The sequence below is a fragment of the Cyprinodon variegatus genome, unplaced genomic scaffold (assembly GCF_000732505.1).
Source record: "Cyprinodon variegatus isolate N-32 unplaced genomic scaffold, C_variegatus-1.0 Scaffold104, whole genome shotgun sequence".
In the NCBI taxonomy this organism is placed as follows: domain Eukaryota; kingdom Metazoa; phylum Chordata; class Actinopteri; order Cyprinodontiformes; family Cyprinodontidae; genus Cyprinodon; species Cyprinodon variegatus.
The window spans coordinates 184,819-206,490 of record NW_015150557.1 but is presented as its reverse complement, the minus strand read 5'-3'; the positions used below and the strand labels follow the sequence as shown (position 1 = coordinate 206,490).

The following is a 21,672-nucleotide window of genomic DNA, read 5'->3' as shown; positions in this document are numbered from 1 at the left end:
GAAATTACCTTTACCTGTACACTTGGCAGTTTGTAAAATCCTTCCTTTATCATGTGAAGTAAGACTTTCAAATCCTAATTTTGCTCATTTTGCTTATTGATCCTCATGATCTCTAAACTAACTTTACCAATGATGTGTTGTAATGTAATGTACTGTAGGAATCTTTAATGAGATTTTGTCATTATCTTTTTTAGATCTACCCTGCAGCAGTGGAACTCATGCAGGTCATAGAGGAGTTCATCCATATTGTTGGACTGGGCATGAAGGATTTTCACAATGCCTATCTAATGACTGGAAACTTAGGTAAGGATCATATTCCTTTTCCCTATCCCAGCCCCACTGCCTTTTGAGTTTGTTTAACCACTTATCTCTTCTCGCCGTAGACACTTAATCCCAGCACTCTGCTGTCTCTCTGATTCAATTTCCCCACAATCATTAAATTAGGAGAAATGGTGGATGTAAGGTTGAGGGGAGTAAAATTATGGCAAATCAATATTCTTAATTAAAACTGATCTTTTGGTCTCAATGTGCTAATTTCCTGGCACCAAATATTCCACATTCGAAAAAATTACTTAAATGGCTTTTTATGTAAATGCCTTATTTTCAATGCTTATATCAAGGTGAACAAAATATTAATTGTGCATTTAAAATTGATTCTGTCGGACATGACCCATTATTCTAAGTATTGAGTGAGACTTAACAAGCATTGTGTATATGGAGTTATTTTTGTGTTTTTATTAAATACAAGAAAAAATCGATCTTAAATGGGAAAATAATTGTAAAAGTAAAATAAATATATATGAAGATTACAAATTTTCACACTGATAGCAAAAACGGATGTTATTTGAGAAGGAAGAAAAAGTTTTGAGGGAAAACATTTTGTCATAGGATATATAGATGATTAATTGACATTTGGAAGATGATTTCCAAAGGACAAACAGCTCTTAAAAATAAACTTTGGTTTTTCTTTTTTTGCCGTGAGACTAATAACATTTCTTTCTCAAAAATAGATTTCTCTCTTAAAATATTTGTCTTTTCTCTCTCGAAAGTCTTTACTCCTGCGTCAGGATTTTTCTCTTGGTGTGAAAAATGTGTCATGGGAGGGCCTGTGCTCCTATTGGCCAGTCTCAACAGAAATGACAGCTGAGTGGTGATATTTAGTGCTTAGGGCTGTGCTGTTGGGCGGGGTTAACAGCCTGTTGAAAAGTGGGAAAGAGTTGTGTGTAACTGAACAAGGTGACAACTGAACGGGATGGCTAGCACCACATTGGTCCTATGCAACTTATTGTGTTAATAAGTATTTATTGTTTATTTTCCACCATTAAATTAGATGACACAAACGTCTGCCTTCTCTGTCACCCACATTCCAGGTGTGGCACTGCTAATCTCGAATGCACCTGGTGAGTCTAGGCAGTCTAGACAAGTGGAGGCGTAACCACCTTTCCACAAACTATCACCAATCGGCTGTCAAATCTGTTGAGACTAGCCAATAGGAACACAGGCTCGCCTGTGACACATTTTACACAATGAAGCTCATGTGTACCCTGAAGGATGTTTTTGCTGTAGCACAGCATCACAAAAAAGACTTTGTCAATTCCTTGCCACATTCTTGAAGAAACATACTATGCAAGTTACTGATCAAAGGCCGTTAAATTGAAAGAGAAATTGGGAAAGTTATTCTTTGCAGCTTTAATGAGCTTTTCTGCTACACTGATTTTTGTCTATTTAACATATCCCCTTGTTGGTCTCTAGAGTCTAACTACATAGTTTATGCAATATTTCCTTCCTTTTGAGTTCCTTTGTGTTCTTTTTAATTTCTATTGCATAGCATCGTGCATGATCTAAGGTCCCTGCGGTCTCATTTCATTTCTCTTTTTCTTCAGTGAATGGTGTCTCAGTGCCATGGAATAGAAGAACTGTGTTCTTAACTCATTCATGCATGTAAATGGGTACATATACTGTTTGGCTTCAAGAGGGTGGATTCTCACTTGGATTCCAAACAATAGCCAACATTTAACCTACTTTCCAGCAATTATTTCCACTGTGTAAATTGTGAACTGAAAAGTAAATATTTTGAAGGAGCTGCTGTTATTCAAGCAAAGCTTTGAAAACGTGAAAGTAAAACTGTCTTAAAAAACTTTTGGAAATAATTATTTTTCTGCCCTGTTTCTTGGCCACTACCTGGGTATATAACTGGTCAGTTACAGAGTGAACACAGAGAAAAGCATTTACCTGCTTAGAAACCTCAGTTGTAATTTAGTTTCTTGTGAAAAATGCAATCAATGCATGTTTTTAATCAAGGGCAAAAGGGGTAGAGGATCCAAAGATAATCAGTAATACACTGAGAGAAATGCAAACATCACTCTAAAAGATTTCTGTCAGGTATGGGATCTAAACAATGAAACTTAACTCTATGCACTCCGAAAAGAGATTTGATGTAACCACAAAGATATTTTGTCCTTCAGGCTGTGTATCCACATGGAGTCGGCTTTATGGGGGAGCGTAAACAGTCCTTTTAATATTAGGGACCAGATTGGTAAAAATCATAGAAAGCCGCTTCATGTTTGGTTTTGTCTGTACACACAAAACTGCATCTTTTTTTAGTGATGACCTTGTAGCATCAGCTACCTTTGTAACCCACATGTGCCTCTTCACCTTTATGTTGCTGTATTTACTTCGCATGAGCTGTCTGTTCATGTCCAGTGTTCAGTCAGTGGTTTGGGTGTGATTCTGTGGCAGGTTCACAGCGCATATGTAATACAGTGTCTTCTGTGATGCAACTTTTTTTCTAATCCGATTTTAAAGATATACGATGTTCATCATCCCGTGGAGGAGGTATTTATTTTGTTTACAAGCTTCTATTGGTCTTATCCGATAACAAATAAGAAAATTATATTGTGAGGGGTTATTATAAAGAGTCTGTTCTGCATTGAATATACTCTACATTCAAAATACAATTTTAAAAGCTTAAAATAAGCTTAAGAAAAGTAAATAAAATACTATAAATGTAAAAAATTTTGCATAATCTAAAAGCTGTAAAGATTAAGTCTAGTCTGCGTCTCAAATTCTTGTTGGTATTATGTAAAGCTCTCTTACAAAAATATGTAAATATTAGAAATATGGTATGAAGAATTTTTAGAATAAACAAATGCAGGCCATTATTTAGATTTGGGGTTTTTGTTATGACTCAGAACAGAGGGACCCAGTATTCAGACTAGACAGACAGTGGGATAACTTCAAAAGCATTGATTTAAAAACAGAACATTTGCTGATTTGCAGCAGCGGCGGCTAGGGTGTCCGAGGCAGGTAACTGAGCACAGAACTGGCAGGAGATCAAATCCAAACAGACTAAGGAAGCCATGATAATCCAGAGGGTGAAGGAGGCAGATCCAGGTTCAGTCCAAAGTATAATCCAAAAGAATCCGAAGACAGGTCAGGCAAACAGATCAGAACAGTGGCAGGCAGGCTCAAGGGTCCATAGACAGAAACAGGTCAGGATCAGGCAATCAGAACACTATAATTATGGCTAGAAATACTCTCACCAAGGGCTTGAGAAAAATCTGGCACTGATGACTGGGAGCAAGTCGTTTAAATAGAAGCTGGGACAGGTAGATATGATGAGCAGTGATGAGGAATTGCACAGATGAATGAAATGAGCAATCAAGACAGTCATCAGTGGCAAGATCACGGCAGTTTTGGATAGAAATGTAAACATTTATGGGTGAAAATTCTCAAGCATTTTTCAGAAATAATCCTTTTGTTTTGTATATCTTTGCATATTGAACATCTGCTCTGGTATGGGACATTGAATATGTACCTTACCCTGTAGACTGTCAAAATGATATAATAAGGCAACCACAACACTCAAGATTTTTTATAATACACCAACACAAGCAGTACGAGGAAAACAAAAAGCACAAGGAAAAGATACGGTTTCCCACATTTCAGTGTTTTCATTTTGATTCAAAACCACCACTAAAACAAATATTTAACTCAGCCACTCTACATCCCGGAATAAAATTCGGTGTCAACAACTGTCTTCAGAATTTGACTACTAACTAAATAGCCAAAAGTTTAAAATTTTTGTAAACATAAAAATTTTAAAATTCAATTTCAGTACACAAAAAATCACTGAAAAAACAGAATCATGAAGAACAGGCAACACAGGATTTTAAGGGGGGAACAAAACTGTGGAGCAGCTCAAGGCAATGTTAGGTTATGAAACGCTCTTCCTCTCTTTCTTATTAGAAAATCTAACAGAACAGTTTTTGACTTCATCATTAGAAAATGTGGGAAAAAAACAAAACTACTAAAAAGCTAGCATAACATAATCAGCTTTTAAATCAAAGTAAAAAAACTTTCTGTTCAAATTCATCACAAACAAATGACACCAAATTGAAGTTTGTAGCATAGATGGCAGGAAACAAACACTACACATCACTGTACACATCATCCTCCCCATGAACAAGAGAGTTCATAACAATAAAATTCCAATACAATTCACTGATGTTTTTTGTTGTTCTATACAGGGCTGGGCAATTATTTGCCTTTGCAATATAACCACAAATTATCAACATGCAATTTTCAAATCTCAAATGCACTCAGTTTTGGTAAGATTACAATTAACTAAAGAAAGACATTACATGTGTCGCTTCAGCCATTTAGATGTTTGTAATATGCTTACAGTGGGTTTCTCACCACACAGTGGGGAAAAGCATTGAAGCTAGCATGTAAATCCAGCCATGCAAATTGAAGTAAACACTTTTTCACAGGAGGTTACAGTAAAGTCCTGCAACAATGGACACTAGACAAGCAAGCTTAAAAAACTGAAACCCTGAAAGTAAACATTTAGATGTTTGTGATTAGTGCAAAGGAAAATCCCCCCAAAAAATTGCATTAGTGGTATAAAATAATCACAATTTTGATTTATGACAAAACCGTTCAGTCCAGGTACTATAGTGGTTGATGTAAAAAATAAAATAAATTGTTTCAGTAATAACTTTGTATGGGACTTTATCTAGCATGTATTCTACATAAACGTATCACGTGAATTCATAAAACATACCGAGTATAGTGTCTATGGAAGTAAACTTTGGGTTCCTGCATACTCATGTTAGTTTTGACCCAAACATATTTATCTCCTTGATGACATAGCACTTTTGATTAGAGCAATGGAGAGTTTTGTAGGCCATTGGTGGAAGCCAAATGGGGAAAAATCTGGCTGAGTAAGAAATTGCTGCATCTTTTTGTCACTTATTTATGAGGGTCTCTTGACACCTGGATAAATAGCGACTGTCACTCCTGCACTGTCTTCAGCCCTGCTACTTTTAGGTAAATAACCTTACAGTAATTGCAAAAGGCTTTCCAATCCAGAAACATATTCACACTCCTTTGGAGGACACAGAAAAACCATATAACATCTTAGAAAATTAAATGCTAAACTTAGTATGCATTTAAAATCAGATTGACTTTGAATTTTTTTGTCAAGAAGACCTTTTTAGATAACAAAATGTGGGTAATAATATCATTTACATAGGAAAATCAGAAATAAGCATTTTTTTTTTATCAAGATTTGTTTGGGTATAAGTAAAGCAGTTATTATATTGTCTCAAAAATACTGAATGTAGAATATTCTGACTGTTTTAATTACTTTTCAAACTCAGTGAGAGATGAGAACTTATATAAACCTACAAAATTGCCTTAGAAAAAATCCTGAAATTGAACTATATCCTAGGAATTTGTGATTTTTCAATTGATGCCCTGTGACTTAAACTACAAGCCAAAATAAACATGCTCTAACCACTGCTGCTCTTAACATCTGGCACTGGGAACAAGCCTGCTGGTGCTTGTTGATTTCACGCTTTCTATTGGATCATCCCAAACACACAGGCACACCTCCGCTGTCACAGATTTCCCTCAGTCATGGAGTCTTGCCAGGATATAAATTGTACTACCAGAGCAGTACAATGAACAATGGAGTTTTTACATCAATACTAGGATTATCTGGAAATTCCCCTTTGCTGAGCCACCTCCTGACAGGGGCCTGATATGATAGCAGGTTGAGAACAGCACAGATTTGTCCTCCCTCTTGCAAATTTAGGGCTTCTATTTTTGTTAATCCTAGGTATATTTTTCTTGTTAATGCCACAGTAAACACTGTTTTGTTTTTTTAAGGTGATTAGGGAAATTACCAGTCTTTGTGCTGTGATTGGCCAGCTTTAGGTATAATTCACATTTTCTCGTGGATATGTAGGTTTATCTAAATCCAAATCTTTGTTCATAGTACAGTATATAGAGTATTTAATTAGATTTGCCTGCTTCTTCTATTCTATATTTAAAATCTTAAAGCAAAATAGACTGGCATGTTTTTAGTCCTTCTCTTTTTATCTGCTTCAGCTGCTCATGTAATGATCTTCTGACTCATATATACCCAGGAGTACATCTGTAATCTATATTTCATATTGGTTTTTGCAGTGGCCAGCATCCAGAGACTTCCAGCAGTGTCTGTGATGACTGACATCAACTTCCCCATGAAAGGTCGTAAAGGCATGGTCGAGTGGGCCAGGAACTCAGAAGATAAAGTGGTCATCCCAAAGGGACTCTTTGTTTCCCAGTCAGCAGGTATATCACTGAGCAAGTCCAGTATTTCATGAAGCCACATCACCCTGTCCAAATAAGTTTTTTTCTGCAAGACTCAAATTTGTACAGACAAACTTTATGGGTAAAATTGATAATTTATCAAACCTTAAAATTGCATAGTAATAGTAAAGTTTTAAATAACTTTATGACAGATTTATGTTATTTAAGTTATTGTGTTTTTTATGTTATAGGCATTTTTTTTTAAATGCACGAAAAATGACATTTCTTTGCTATTTCAATCATTAAATCATTTTTTTTTATATTATGTGTTTAAAAAAATGCAGTGTACGTTTAATATTCTAATCCTAGGCAAATTTGTTAACTGGTTAAATCAGCCTTATCTGTTATAAACCATGCTAATAAAGGAAGTTACTTATCAAAATTGAGGCATATGTAATGCCAACTGCCTTGGGATAGACTGTAAGTCAGACTCTATGGTAGTAATAAAGGAGTCATGTTTCAAAAATGTTCTAACTGCAGGGAAATTGATCAATTATTTTCTTTTATTAAATTCATCATCCTGTAAAACAATTTCCTTTTTCAGACATGGAGGGGTCGCCTGTGTTCATTTTGGGAACTGTTCTCTACAAAACTCTTGGACTCATGCTACCTTCACCAAAGTAAGGCTAACATTTTTCTTCCTCTCTTACATTTGGCTCTTAGGTTTCAGTCATTTTAAAGGTTTTGTCTCACCTCATGTTTTACCCCTAACAAACAAAGACAAAAAAGGAAACATACTATAGAGCTGAAATTTGTAAGAGGTTGGATGAGGCTATTTTAAAAACCTTTTTTTTTTTTTGCATTGTGAGCACTTACTTCATGGCCCCCAAGAACCTTATTCTGTTGGAGATAAAGTAGGCTGCAAACTGTAATAGACTAATAGTTAGAACTAGGAGTGTTACACTACATCCAGCTCATAAGACAGGATTTCACATAATTTTTGACTTACAAGAGTAAAATAAGAGAAGATTTTGACTATATTTTAGGGGAAATGTATGTTTTCATAAGTAGAAGTTTCATAAATCAAGAATACAGTTTTAAGTCCTACTATTAACTATGCACAGTCATGCGTTTTCAATAATTGTTTATCATTTTTCAGGTTTTAGAGGACCCAAATGCAGAGATTAGGGAGGCAGAGATGAGTTCTTGTAGGTTTAATGTCCAAAAAAGTGGCAACTGAAGCAAAAATCCAAAATAACAAATGCAGAAAACCAAAATCTAGGAGATATCCAGGAAAACACACATGAGGAACCAGGAAACAGTGACTGAACATGAGTTGTATCAGCAGATTGGAAGCAGGTGTAAACAGAAGAGTTTAGAAGGGAGTTAGGAGAAGGAGAATGCAACAGAGGGTAAAAAAGAAATACATAAGAACTCAAAAATATAACCAACAACAACTAGAATAACACAAAATGGAAATTAAACCAATAAACTAGAACACACAGAAAGACATGAATCTAAGTATAACTGAAAACTTCAAAAGAAAACTTAAACAGAACCAAAAAGTGCAGAGTCATGACACCATTAGATATTATTGAAAAGTTCATTTGAAGTCCCTAACCTAATTTTAACCTAATTCACTAAGTGAAGACCATCATATTGATTAATTACACAGTCACTGGGTAAGAGTCTGACTTAAATCTAAACAGGTCTTATGAGTGTCACTTCATAAGACCTTAGGGTGAGATTTATTATAGGCACCTATTTAGACACATTGCAATACTCATTAAAACTAATGATATGGAAATGACTGTTTTAAGATCATGCTGGCACATCAGCCCTTTAATCCAGGAAATGTTCTCCAGGTGATAGAGGGAAAACTTTGTGGAAAAAACTAACATCTTGTTTGTTGTGCATTGTCCAAAAGCCTTTGGGGACTTCATTGGCACTGATTTAGGAATTTAAATACAATCACAGTAGCAGTGAGTATGCTGTTAATTTAGACCGACATAAGTGTCTGAAAGGCTCCGTGGAATGGCCCAAAGAACCACAGATGTCTGCTGCAAGTCAACAAGACTCTGGCACTGATATCCAAGGACAGAGTGGTGATTCCAGGACATGTCAGGCAAGCTGTGCAGCAAAAGCATCAGCAGAAGCCCTAGGTGCCTGTATGGAAACAAAATCATAATGGGACTCTACAGATTGCCCTTTTCAGAATGACGTGAAAAAAGCCTATCGCAAAAATAATGTTCATTTTGACACTTTTTCAGTGTGCAAACTTTGACAAAAAAAAACTCACTTTAATGTCAGTAAATGTCAAAGTTTTACATGTATTTTGTATGGAGCCTATCAATTTCAAATTTTAAATCATAGCATATAATTTATTTATAATTTAAAGCCTAGAGCTTTGAAGAAGCAGAAGCAAAACTATATTTTTTTTTTATATCAAGCTGTTCTGCTTCATTCTTCTTTCAGCAGCTGGCAGTTTTATTCTCAGTGGAAAGTTTTCTAGAAGCCTTGTGTTTTGTGATTTTTTTTCACCTTAGAAATTTTTATTTTTTCTTAACTGTAGCAATATTGTAACTTGCATAAATGTAAGTAAATGTATATGTTTTGTATTAAACAAGTTTAACAAAAACACGGTGGGACAGATTTCCTAACAGCAATTACCAATTGTGTATTTTACGCAGGAATCACACCGCTGTGAACTCCAAGGTTATCGCTGTGACCGTGAGACCTGAGTACAAGTCAACAGACTCCCACCTTGAGATTGAATTGGCTCACCTGGCAAATGTAAGCACCAGATATTCTAAATCTTCTTAACTGTCTTTCTCTCCATGTTTAGTGTGGAATAAAGTCTTGATATTGTTTTTAAAGGTTTAGAAATCCTGACCTTGACTCTTCCTACTTCTTTTCATTCTGAACAAGTCCTTCAATCTTTCTCTCAGACTTTACCTGAGAAAGTGTTCCTTCAGCAAATTCCTGTAAAGGTTTAGAACATAGTCTATTGTGATGTAAAACAATCCTATATGTGGACAGTCACACTGAGATTGTAGCATCTTCTGGTATGTAGTCGATTGAGTGAAGCTGACTCCTTAGTTATTTCTGTACATTCAAAGTTATTATTATTTTCATCTCTGTAGGACAGTGCGAGTCAGACAGTTGAAATAAAAAAAACTGGGGCTGGTCGGTGGGCACCTGGTGGTCAGGTTCCTCCTCACTGGACCTGTCTCTGCCAAGTTAGCCGAGTGACGCAAGGCCATTACCCAGTGGGCCCACGTCCTGGAGGTGGAGCCTAGAGGGAATGGTGCGATACAGGCTAGAAATGGTTTGACTCACCTCCGTGCATAGCCTGGGCTCTGGAATCCAGCTCAGATGCGTTTATGTTGCATTCCTTTGCATTTGAGTAGGCAGAGGTCTCTGACAGTCCTTCTTAGCACCCCTGGTGGGGATACTGGATTGCATCACTTCTGGAAATTCCATAATTCTGCTGGGGGTGTTCATTGTCTATGTGGGAAACAACAGGAAGATACAGGCCCCGAGGTCTGAACTTAAGTTGTGTTTCATTTTTGGACTTCTGTCCCAGTCATATGCCCATAATGAACTCCATGTTCAAGCATATTGGTTGGCACCATGACATCCTTATCACTGGCTGCATGTCCTTCATACTCGGGTGAAGAGAGGGTTGTCAACCAGTCACAACCTGGTAGTGTGTTGGATATATTGGAAGAAGAGAAAACTGGAAAGACATTGTAGACCTAAAAGACTAAAAGACCTAAAACTCCCACCGCAGACAGAGCTTCTCTCAGATTCCAAGGGGAGGCAGGGGTCATGGATTTTGTTAACCATATTCCCTGCCTCTGTTGTCAATATAGCAACCTGTAACTATGGCCTTAAGGTCTGCGGTACTTGTAATGGGGCAGTTCCTAAATCTAGTAGTTGACTACCAGCAGTAAGGGATGCTGTTAAGCTGAAGAAGGAATCATATCTACAGTAGCATCGTTGGCTGGTGGGACTCCTTAGGCAACAAGCGAATACCGTCAGGCCAAGCATTCAGCTGCCTAGTTTGTTACAGAGACAAAAACAGGCCTGGGAGGAGTTTCGGAGAGACCATCAACAAAGACTGTTGGTCACCCTGCAAGCAATTGTGGCAAACTGTTTGGTGCCTACAGACAATAAGATACAATCCGCTCAAACAAGCTTTCTCTTCAGGGTGGCCGGACACTCCCCTTGATAAATGGTCATATGGGAGGGGCTTGGAGTAGAGTTGATTCTCCTTCTGATCAAGGGAACTCGTCAAAGGTGGCTCTAAAATCTGTTTTGGATGCCCCCTGAAAGGCTCTCTCGGAAGGTGCTCCAGGCATGTCCCACCCTGATGTGGCCAAGTGAAGGTTTATGCCCATTGGCTGTGCTGGGAACTGGGGACTTTCCCTTGTAGAGCTAGACCAGGTTTCTTGGGAGAAGGAAGCCTGGAAACCTCTGCTGAGTCTGCTGTCTCGTTGAGCCGGTCTTAAATAAGCAAAAAAGGATGGGTTCAAGTATGATTATGAGTTAAAACTTTAACACAATTTTGGTGTTATCAACGGAGCTCTTTAGCTCACTTGGTAACTTGCTCTAATACACCAGGGAACACCCTATTAAAATGTTGTTTATAAGAAGAATGATCAAATACCCAACCAGAATTATTGGTGGCCTATATATATATTTGAGTTTGTCTGTATTATTTTGATACAAACAAGATGCAGACAAATAACATTTTTGCAACCAAGTAATGTTTTTTTTTAGACCATTATAGCAGTTTGATGGGCATTTAATCCAACTTGCAAACTTTACTATTCTTTAAGGCTAAAAGCTAATATAACTTTTATGCCCAGGTGTAAAACTTTTACCACCGCTATAGCTAGAAGCACATGATAAATTATTTGCACAGTTTGGATCTGTTGTTGCTAACATTCTAATTTCATTTCCAAAATGTCATGCATGTACCCGGTGTTATGTAAATTGACTTTTTATTTTGTTTATTTAATCTTCTACAAAGATCACAGTTTCTATCCTCTTCCTTTAAGAGAGAGTGTTGGTTAATTGGCTTGATAAATAATTTGCAAGCACCGAATGGCAGGAGCTCTGTCAATTAATTACAAAGACAAATCTGTTTCTGTGATCCATCCCCTTTTTATGCATCTTAGAGATTAAGAGCATGTAAATCTGATCATGAAATGATCATGAAATGTGTCTGGCTTTGCAGTGCTGTGATAATGCTGTCCATGCTTTAATTTATAGTTTCCTTGATCCATGGAACACATGTTCACAAGATCAACACTGGACAAACACGCAATTATGTGATATTGATGAAGGTTGTGAGGATAAAAATAATGTAATCATTGTGATTTATTGAGATTTGTTACCCTCTTCTTGTATTCCAGGGAACATTGAAGCCGTACTGTGCACTCTGGGACAGCAACATAATGTAAGTGGGCATGTAATGATTTAATCCGTGTGTGTGTGTGTGTGTGTGTGTGTGTGTATATATATATATATATATATATATATATATATTTATAAGTGGTGGGACTAGATAAAAATTTTCTAGCAAGTTAATTACAGGTCTATATGTATTTGATTAAAATTAATAGCATCTTAATCAAAAAGCATATAATCAACAAAATAAATCAACTTGTGTATGTGTTCAAAAGCATGTGATTAATAGCCTTTGTGAAGACCAACAATAAATTAAACAGATATAAAGTTAGGCATATAGTCTGGATACTCATCAAAAATGGTGTAATCACTATATAGTGCCCTATAAAGGGATTTGGGTGGACGTTCAGACACAGCCTAAGACTACTATTGTACCTATTGACCAAGAGGTAGTTCACCTATTTCTTTTCACATGAATTCATATTTTAATTTGATGTTTTGTTGAAAATACTGCATGATGCATTCAACTAAAAGTTGTGGTATTTTGCTGGTTCCTTTTTTGTGTTGTGTCTATTTGAATTGATTGAAGTTTGTTCGAGACGGGATGCATCTAAAAAGTGCAGAATGGTAGCTGGACTTGGTCACCAATGAAATGACTGTCAAAATATTACCCTCAATCAGTTTAATGTCCGGGAAAATAGAAATGAACCTGGATACTGAAAGACACTTCAAACCAAACTAGAAAACTTGCAATAAATGGTGACTGTAATGCAAATAAGTTTTTCAGTTTCAGCTAACTGTTGTTTAATGATTATACCCACAACTTACACTTGAGTCATTCTTTATCTGCTACAAAAAAACTCAAAATCTAGACTCAAAGGTATGGTGGAGGATTTTCGCAAAAATATGCACATGCACAACCCCATACATGCTCCCGGAAGGAACGCCTATTGAATGTGTGTGAGAGCATTCACGAGCCCATTTCTCATCGAGAAGGTGCGGGGACACAATGATAAGACGGTCGCTCGGATGGATTTCATCTCACCCATATTTATATATAGCATGACATGCTTTTATGTGTGTGTGTGTGTGTGCCCAAGTTGAAATGTGCAGGGTAAATAAAAAACTGTGGCCACCTTTTGATAATTATCTATAACTACTAACAATGCAAATTACAAAATAAATAAACGTATCTTCCCTGGAAAGTTACAATATTGAGGTAGATTACGCTGAAAATGTTAAGTAGACGTACATTCAATTAGGTTGAGGAATAATGATTTAAATTCAATACCTGCAGCATTGTAGTGGTATAGCAAACTGCATTGCATGCATGTATTGTTAAAATGTTATTTCCCCTCAGTAGACTAGAAATACAAAAATGTATTTGTTGCTGCCTCAATACTAAATTAAATCCTATTTTTATAGTTATCTCAAATTTAGATTGATACATACAAGGTTTGATTATTCTAAAACTTCTCTTTATAGGGAATTGCCTGCCTTCAGAGGAAAAGCAATTTTATATTATAGAATACCACAGTAAGTTTGTATTAAGAATTGAATAATTCATCAATAGATTGTAGAACCTGGTAGAACAAAAGGGTTTAAATTTCATATTATTTGTGTAACATTTCAAGTGCAAACATAGACAAAACTGGTTATTTTATAGCTGATAATGTAAACTACATCTTCAAGCAGCATCTGAATTCAGCCTGCTTTGTTCTCTCTTGCAGTATTTGAGGGCAACTAGTCTATTTTTGAACCGCAAAGGTACAACTAGGACAATTCGTCTCCGTTTTTTTTATGACTCCCGGACCATATGCTTTCAGATCAGCTTTTTTTTCTGATCTACAATAAGTCATTCTAATCAGAGCGCTGAAAGACTCCACAGGACTGTAATCATCTTCATTTCAAACATTTGGCACTCCTCATTACCCAATAGCAAACGCTCTCAAGACCCAATGATGGGACAATGTACCATCTGTCAAATACTTTGGTTTAAATCATATCAGGGTGGAACAATTAGAAAAGTAAAGTAAACCAAACCAAACGCAGGTAGTGGATCAGACTAACAATGCTCAATTTTACTTAGACTTGAATATAAAAAAGTTTGGAAATTACTTAATTAATAAGCTATTACTAATAAGACTGCAATCAGACGTTACCTACTCAGAAATGCTGGACAATTGTAGGATCCTGAAAGATACAGATTTATCATCTTTATTTATTTTACTTTTTTTGTTATTCATCGATTTTATGTAAGCAATGTCCTTATTGAGTGTAAGAGCACACTGCAGCGATAAAGCTCCTTAAAAACATAAGTAATAATGATTGCTTTTATTGGTATAGGTATGTATGAGGTAGAAAAATGCAAACTGCAGCTATTTTCTTTATTATTCTACATATTACGATAAATCCTAAAAAAATTAGGCTGTATATCTTTTTCCTTTTTGTAAAAAAAAAATTAAAATAGCTATGAAACATGTTTAAATATTTTGATTGGTCTCATTTATATGCTTTCCTGAGATGGCGACTATGAGAAAGCTCATAGATCAACCTGAGACATCCCCTTTGTTTTTTAATATCCCCCCTAAGTCAACACTACAAATAAACAACCTTTTATTAAATGTTTAAATGTCAATGTTATTAGCTCTAAAGCCATTTTAGGAGTCATGCCAGAGGAAATAAAAACAAAATAAACAAAAACTTGACAATAAAAGAAAAAAATCATATCACCTTAAATGCTACAGCTGTGAAGATTTAGATTTACACCAAAGCAAAACAAAAAAAATGTCTTCTTGTCTTCTAGTTAAATGCCACATTGAGAGAATGGTGCTAAAATCCATTTTGTGTGGCCATCTTCTTTAGCTTGATGAATTTTACATAATTTTAATGGCTGTAATTGGTGCAGTAAAAGCCACGATGCTGTGCGAAGTTTTCATCTTCATAAATCTTCTCTCAGATTATACAGCAGCTCTAACCAGATTAAAAACACAAAACAGGAAACTAAAAGTTAGCCTTTGAACAACCTCGTTTCATTAAATTAAATTCCTCCAATAACATATTTCTCTATGCCACATGTTTTCTATCTTTAATGTTTTTTAAATATACAGTATGCATTAGTTTATGATAAAGGGAAAAAAGATTGAAGACATACATTTTCTAATTTTTAGAATAAACAGACTGTCAGACGTTCATCCTTGATTATTGCAACAGGGTTTTCAAAGGTCTGCCTAAAACGTCAGTCAGACAGCTGCAGTTGATCCAGAATGCTGCTGCCCATATCCTCACCAAAACTAAGAAAGTAGAGCACATCACCCCAGTTTGAAAAATCGTTATATGGTCCCCTCATATTTTTAAATACACTTTAAAATACTTGCTCTATAAATCACTGAATGTCTTAGCACCAAATTACATTACAGACTTTTCAGTGTATGAACCCCCAGATATCTTATGTCTCTGCAAACCCAGAATCAGAACAAACATAGAGAAGCAGTTTTTATGTTTTATGCTCTACTACTCTGAAATAAACTCCTGGAAACCTGTAAAAGCGGTGAAACCTTAAATTGCTTTCAATAGAGATTATACTGATATGTTTAGAGGGGCCTTTGACATTTCTACCTAAACGTAATTAGTTAGGTTTCAATCCAACTTTCAGTTTTTGTATCAATCATTTATTTTTTTTGCAATATAATCATCTCATCTGAATTATTCTTTTTTATTCTCTTTATGTATGTATTTTCCTCTATCCCAATGCAGTGTACCTCTCTTTTTCTTTTTTTCTCATGGACAACCACTAAAAGGTGCTTTATGAATAAACCTGCCTTGCCTCACTTTCAGTGGTCATATAGTTCATAAATGAAAACTTTCCTTTCAAAATTTCTTTATATTATACTGTAAGCCATCATGATCAAATATTAGATGGAAAAAGACAGTTAAATAATAGAACTGCTCAGGAGATCATGAGACAAATAAAAACTTGCAGGTAAAGCAAAACAACAGTTGAAAAAAATAAAAGAAAATATACTACTGTGAATATATCTAACACTTCAACATAATTAAATAAAAATATTCAAAGCACAAAGGAACAAAAAAAAAAAAACAGTAGAGGAGGCATGAAATCCTGGCTAGAAACAGAAAAATCATCTAAGTATTTTAATACTTGACAACTGATGAGAAACAGGCAGGTGCTAAAGATTTATGAGGTGAATTGAGTTTGTAGAAAGGATGATGGACCATAAACCCAGAAAATAACTAATCATAATAAGGCACGACAGAGAATAAACAACTGGGAATAAAATAGAAAACCAAGATGCACAGAAACCATAAAAAAGAAACCATGATCATCATGCAGGAAAACAAAACAAAAATAAGGTACAAAAAAGGTGACATTGAAAAACTGATCGTTTTTATACAAGAAAAAAAAAATGTAATGTATGCTTCACTGCTATTTTCTTCTTGAGAAATCAAATCCTGTTAGTCATTAATATTGCAAGAAGTGAAAGCAGCAGTCTCAGCGTCAGGTTCCCCAAACATCTGGAGATCTTGGACTTGATCCAAACAGGTCACAACACGTTATTCTCATTTTGATAGAATGATATTCAAATTCCGACCTGATAGTATATTTAGAATATGCATTCACGCCAATAAGGAGCTTGAAGCTTTAACTGCATCAAAGAAAGATTGTAGTTTTATAACCCTGAAAAAGCTTCAAATATTAACAGAAAGTAGCTACACTGACATCACCTAGTCATGCTTTATTTTCTTTTGAACCCTTACTTCAATTGTTCTATATTAATGATTACTTTTAAAATAATTCATTTTAGTCCAAATACTGAGTCAAGTGCCAGTAGGAGATAATCATGTGCTGATAACTTTCAGGACAAATACAAAATTAAATGTTTTCCCCAAAAAAGACTAAACAACTTCACTAAAAACAGAGGTGAAAAAATTGTTAAAGAGAAATAAAATATATTCAAAAAATGTCTGCTACAGCCCTTTATAGACATACTGCCCTTAGGTTACAAGCTGTAATTTCAGACAATATCAAACAGTGGTCCTAGGTCTACCCTAGATTTTTCACTTTAAATGTTTTAAAATATTCTAATTAATATTTTTTATATGTAAAAGAATCTCCTCGTTCAGCTTAATTCCCAACAATATACAGCAAAAAGTGCCAGAGAGAGTCTTTTGCTCCACAAAACCTGTATCCACATCTCATCTCATTAAAATGACTTTAAACTGAAGAAATGGTATGGAGGAAAGCAGCTCTAAAACATAACTTTTTGATACCTTGACATAGCTTGTTCTTGGTAACTGGCTCATACCTGTTTGTGACACTGATTAAAGTTCTTACAGTAAAACTGAACCAAGAATAAAAAAATACAGTAGTATCATTTACACTGCCACCTTTTCACTTGAAATAAACACTGTTTTAGATACTCTGCTTGATCAGTTTAGGTTAAAAAAATTTGAATCCTTTTATTTATTTATTTTTGGACAAAGACAAATGCAGATATTAAGATAAAAAAATGTTTGTTATATATTATGCTGAATTTTCTTTACATGGGAAAGAGGGTATGCTAAATAAATTAATTATGTTGATTGTTATAATAAGCGTCACCCTTGTTGTGACAAATAAATGTATCTTGTTGTGTGTCAAAGCATCATGAGTTAAACAAAGTTTGTGTACCCTATATTTATATTTTATCCACCAGTTCAATTCAGCATAACATGTTTTGTTGACATTTCAAATTGAATTAATTTAATTAACTGAGAACTTTCACTCAACAAAAATGATCAACATTTTATTACATTTGGAGAAAAGCTTATTTAGATTTATATTAAGTGAAAAGAGTGCTGCAGACCAACTGCTATAATTGCACACCCAATAGGCTTTCCTCTAAATATTCAAACTGTAGATTTTATTATATGTCTGCTACATCATCAGAGCTCTCCCTCACTTTGAATTAATAAAACCTTTTCTGCTACATGGAAATTCACCCTAATTTTTCATTTTACCCTTCCAGTTAAAACACTCAGAGTGGCTCACAGGCTAATATAAATTGCCCATCATCAAGATATCCAAGATGGATGGAATCATTTTTTCAGCATTGGCTCCTTACCCCCCTCTGCCTACCATCATGTGTCAGCCTTTCAAGAATTTATAAAATTGCCTTAAGAAGAAGATAGCTGGAAGCACTCTCCAAGCCCCCCACCTTAGTGTCTGGATAATATGATGTGGGCATGGAAGGAATTCAAAGATGTTTTTACAAGCCTGAAAGTATGCAGTATGTGGGGAGTAGTGCTCATGTGCTGTTGGAGAGGCAGAGAAAGGGATTGCTGCTTAGTCTGTTCATTTAGATTTGCTCCTACACCACTCATAAGCTAAACAGACATTAGCTTGGGCAATGAATATGCCTTGTAAGTGGAATCCATTTTCAGAAAAAGATACAACTCTTGGAAATAAACTGCAATTAATTCTAATTTTTGCGGGATTTAATGCTGCAAAACACTCATGCCTTCAAACAAAACCTATAGTAAAAGGTTTGTTAAATTTTAACCTTAATCCAAATTTTTATCCCAACATATCCCCACAGTGATACATGGTAGTGGCAGTATCAGGCTGTTAGGAGTCTTTTCTACAGAATGGACAGGGGAGCTGCTAAGAATTGATGAGATGATTGATGAAGATATTTATATGGTAATGTGGGAAGAAGACCTGCTGGAGATTGAAAAAACAATGATTCTGGGGATGAAGTCATGGGACACCCTAAAACTTATCGGTAGGGCTACAAAGAAATGGTAGGCATCAAAGATTACATAAATGTGTTAGAATGGGGGGGGGGACACATCAAAATTTCAACAACAAAAACATTTGGAACATAGATGTTTATAGATTGCCATATTTGATTAATCTTGAGCTGTTTTGCAATGAGAAAAAATAATCCATTTAAACCTGAAAGGACAGACCAAACCATTTAAAGTGGTTATTACTGCGGCAATTGTTTCAAGAAAGTATAGAATTGGGATGGTACCAAGCAAATTTGCTTTACACTTCAGATTTGATTAGAAAACTATGTTTGAAATCAATGCATCATTCTTGTTTCCACTTCCTTTCACTTTCTCATTTTTGTTATACACTGGTTTTACGTATATCAACATAACCCAGATAAACAAATTAAAATTTAATGGTTTCAATGAATCAAAATATTTCTTTACTGCTATCTTATCTTCTAATAAATTCAAAAACAATTAAGAATTACTCAGTTTCTTTGCAGTTTCCAAGTCTAATAGGTTTTGACATACAGCTTTATATGCATCACTGAGTAAATACATAGAAATGCAGTCAGCAAAGTGTATATCATGAATGTCATGTCATCAGTTTCACTTTGGTTAACATCAACACTGACACGGTCTCTTGGGGAGATTTTATATTCTGGAGGCCACTGAGCCCTCATAAGGTCATGCAACACATCAAAAGTCGCCTGCAGAAAGGTCCCTAGTCAGGAACCACTCTCCTGTCAGTTTTTCCTGTGGGGTGAACAAAGGGGAAGCTACAGTATTATTTAACAAGTCAAAATTTATATGGAGACTATTTAGCAGGGGAGATAAGTTTACATTTAAAAGACAAAGAGGTATCAAATATGTCACTCTCTCATGCAGAGCTAGAGATATATTCACATATGACTGTTAAGATTTCAAGCCTCTGAAAAACATGATCACGCATTTTATTATTAAATAAAATACTTCTGAGTCCAAATATACATATTTTATCTATTGTATTATTTGAAAATTATATTTATTTTTACACATTTTTGCTTTTTGAAGGGCTTTCACACAACCCCTTGCCCTTCTCATTTCCCCCCATATTTCTCATGTAAGCTATATTTAGATCTGTTGTTTCTAAATAGACACAGATATTGCTATATCTCTGTTATATTCTGTGTGTAATACAATGGAGAAGGTAATTTAAACAGTTAATATCACCTAAATCTTCAATCTTTGAAATTCTGATAGCTTTTATTTCATGGATTATAGCTCTTGATTTCTCCTCTGTGAAATTATTCCTCCACTTTGTCAGTAGAGATGGGCCTCATAAATTAACTTGATTATGCATGGATAATAAAGTGCATTTCAAACAAGACATTTAGAGAATTTAGTGTATTTAATTTACTTACTGCTTATAGTCATTAAGTCTAATGTCTAATTAAACAAATGTCCTCCTAAAATGTCTTTACGATTCTGTCAAATTGAAGATATAAACTAAAAGGTATTTGCTTGCTGTTTGTATCCAGTCTGGGTTAAAATATGTATCAGTCGGCCACACAGTTTAGTAAAGCATAGTGGTAATGGGTGGAAGTGTGTGCACATTTATGGCTTTAAACCCCTAGCAAGGATTTGAAATTTGCAACCAATCCCAGGGTTCCTTCCAGGAATAATAAATACTGCTGCCATATTGATCAAATGACAAAGCAGGATTGCCTTTCACCGCACTGCTCCAACAAATCAACATGCAGTATGTTCTCTGTCATTGTAAATCAGGCGCATGCATCTTGTTTTGACTTTTTTGTTATAAAAAAGGTTTGAATGCAGAGCAGAGTAGAGACACAGTCAGATGTTTTACAAGACGACAGTCGGTGTTGCTACCAGCAGCGTGTGTGTGGGGGGCAGAAGGGTAATGGCCATACCTATTAAGCTGCTGGCCATCTTCCACCACCGCATCTGGAGAACAAATTTTAATATACAAACCATTTCTAGTGTGTCCTTAGAAAAATTATAGAAAAATGCATATACTGAATATACATTTTTTTTATATTAATTTCTTTATTCCAGTATCCTTTTTTCTTTTGTCCTTCACTTTAAATATGTCTTACTTACTTCTGGCATTACCTTCTAATAATACCAGTTTGGGTTTGGTGTTTAGATCTAAATTGAATATAAAGATGATATTCTGTAGCTCTCTGAAGGCATTAAGGAAGCTTAGCTTGCTTTAATAGCAACTTCATCTTAGCTGCATTGTTGACTCTATATATTGTTTTCTTTTTAATAAAAATTTATATATTCTAAGCCATCATTATTATCATAAACCTTTATTTAACTGGAGTAAGAATCCTTGAGATCAAAGATCTCCTTTAAAGGCTGTCCTGAAAAAGTTATTTACAAAAGCACAGTAAGATATCAAAACATCAGTAAATAAAACCCATTCTGCTAAAATGTATTGACATTGTTTTTACAAAATCACTGGAGTAAAAGTAAATAAAGTTTTTTAATTAACCAAACCACAGTGATAATATTTTATGAGTACTTTCGACAGTGTTAGATTAAATCAAGTCCTCTTGGAAAATGAAATCAGCATCGCCATAAAGTGCATGGCTGCACTTCAACCACTTTGGTTCTGATAAAACACATAAGGCTCCTTTACTTTCATCTTTTAGCATTTTACTGGAAACAGGACATCAAACAGTTAAGCAATAGTCTTATAACTTTTTTATTTAGCCAAGTTGCATTAATAATGATATTAAAAATGAATAATAATTAAATTTTATTGATCTCACAGTGGAGAAATGTATCTCTGTATTTAACCCAATCCCTTGGAGAGCAGTGGGCTGCCATCGTGGGGCACCTGGGGAGCAGTGTAGGTTTAAGGGTCTTGCTCAGAGTGCCAGAGTGGCAGTC

The 21,672-nt window shown here is 35.2% G+C and overlaps 1 protein-coding gene across 8 annotated transcripts in view; it reads left to right on the top strand.

The window, feature by feature from the left end:
• The window catches only part of adgrb3 (adhesion G protein-coupled receptor B3), a 147,167-nt gene that overhangs the window by 98,635 nt on the left and 26,860 nt on the right, over positions 1-21,672 (top strand). For all 8 annotated transcript variants that reach the window (XM_015374516.1, XM_015374515.1, XM_015374517.1 and 5 more), the window contains 5 exons: positions 195-303; positions 6,475-6,621; positions 7,184-7,259; positions 9,270-9,372; positions 12,003-12,046. In XM_015374516.1, the coding sequence (XP_015230002.1) occupies positions 195-303; positions 6,475-6,621; positions 7,184-7,259; positions 9,270-9,372; positions 12,003-12,046 (479 nt within the window). The remainder of the gene's footprint in view (positions 1-194; positions 304-6,474; positions 6,622-7,183; positions 7,260-9,269; positions 9,373-12,002; positions 12,047-21,672) is intronic.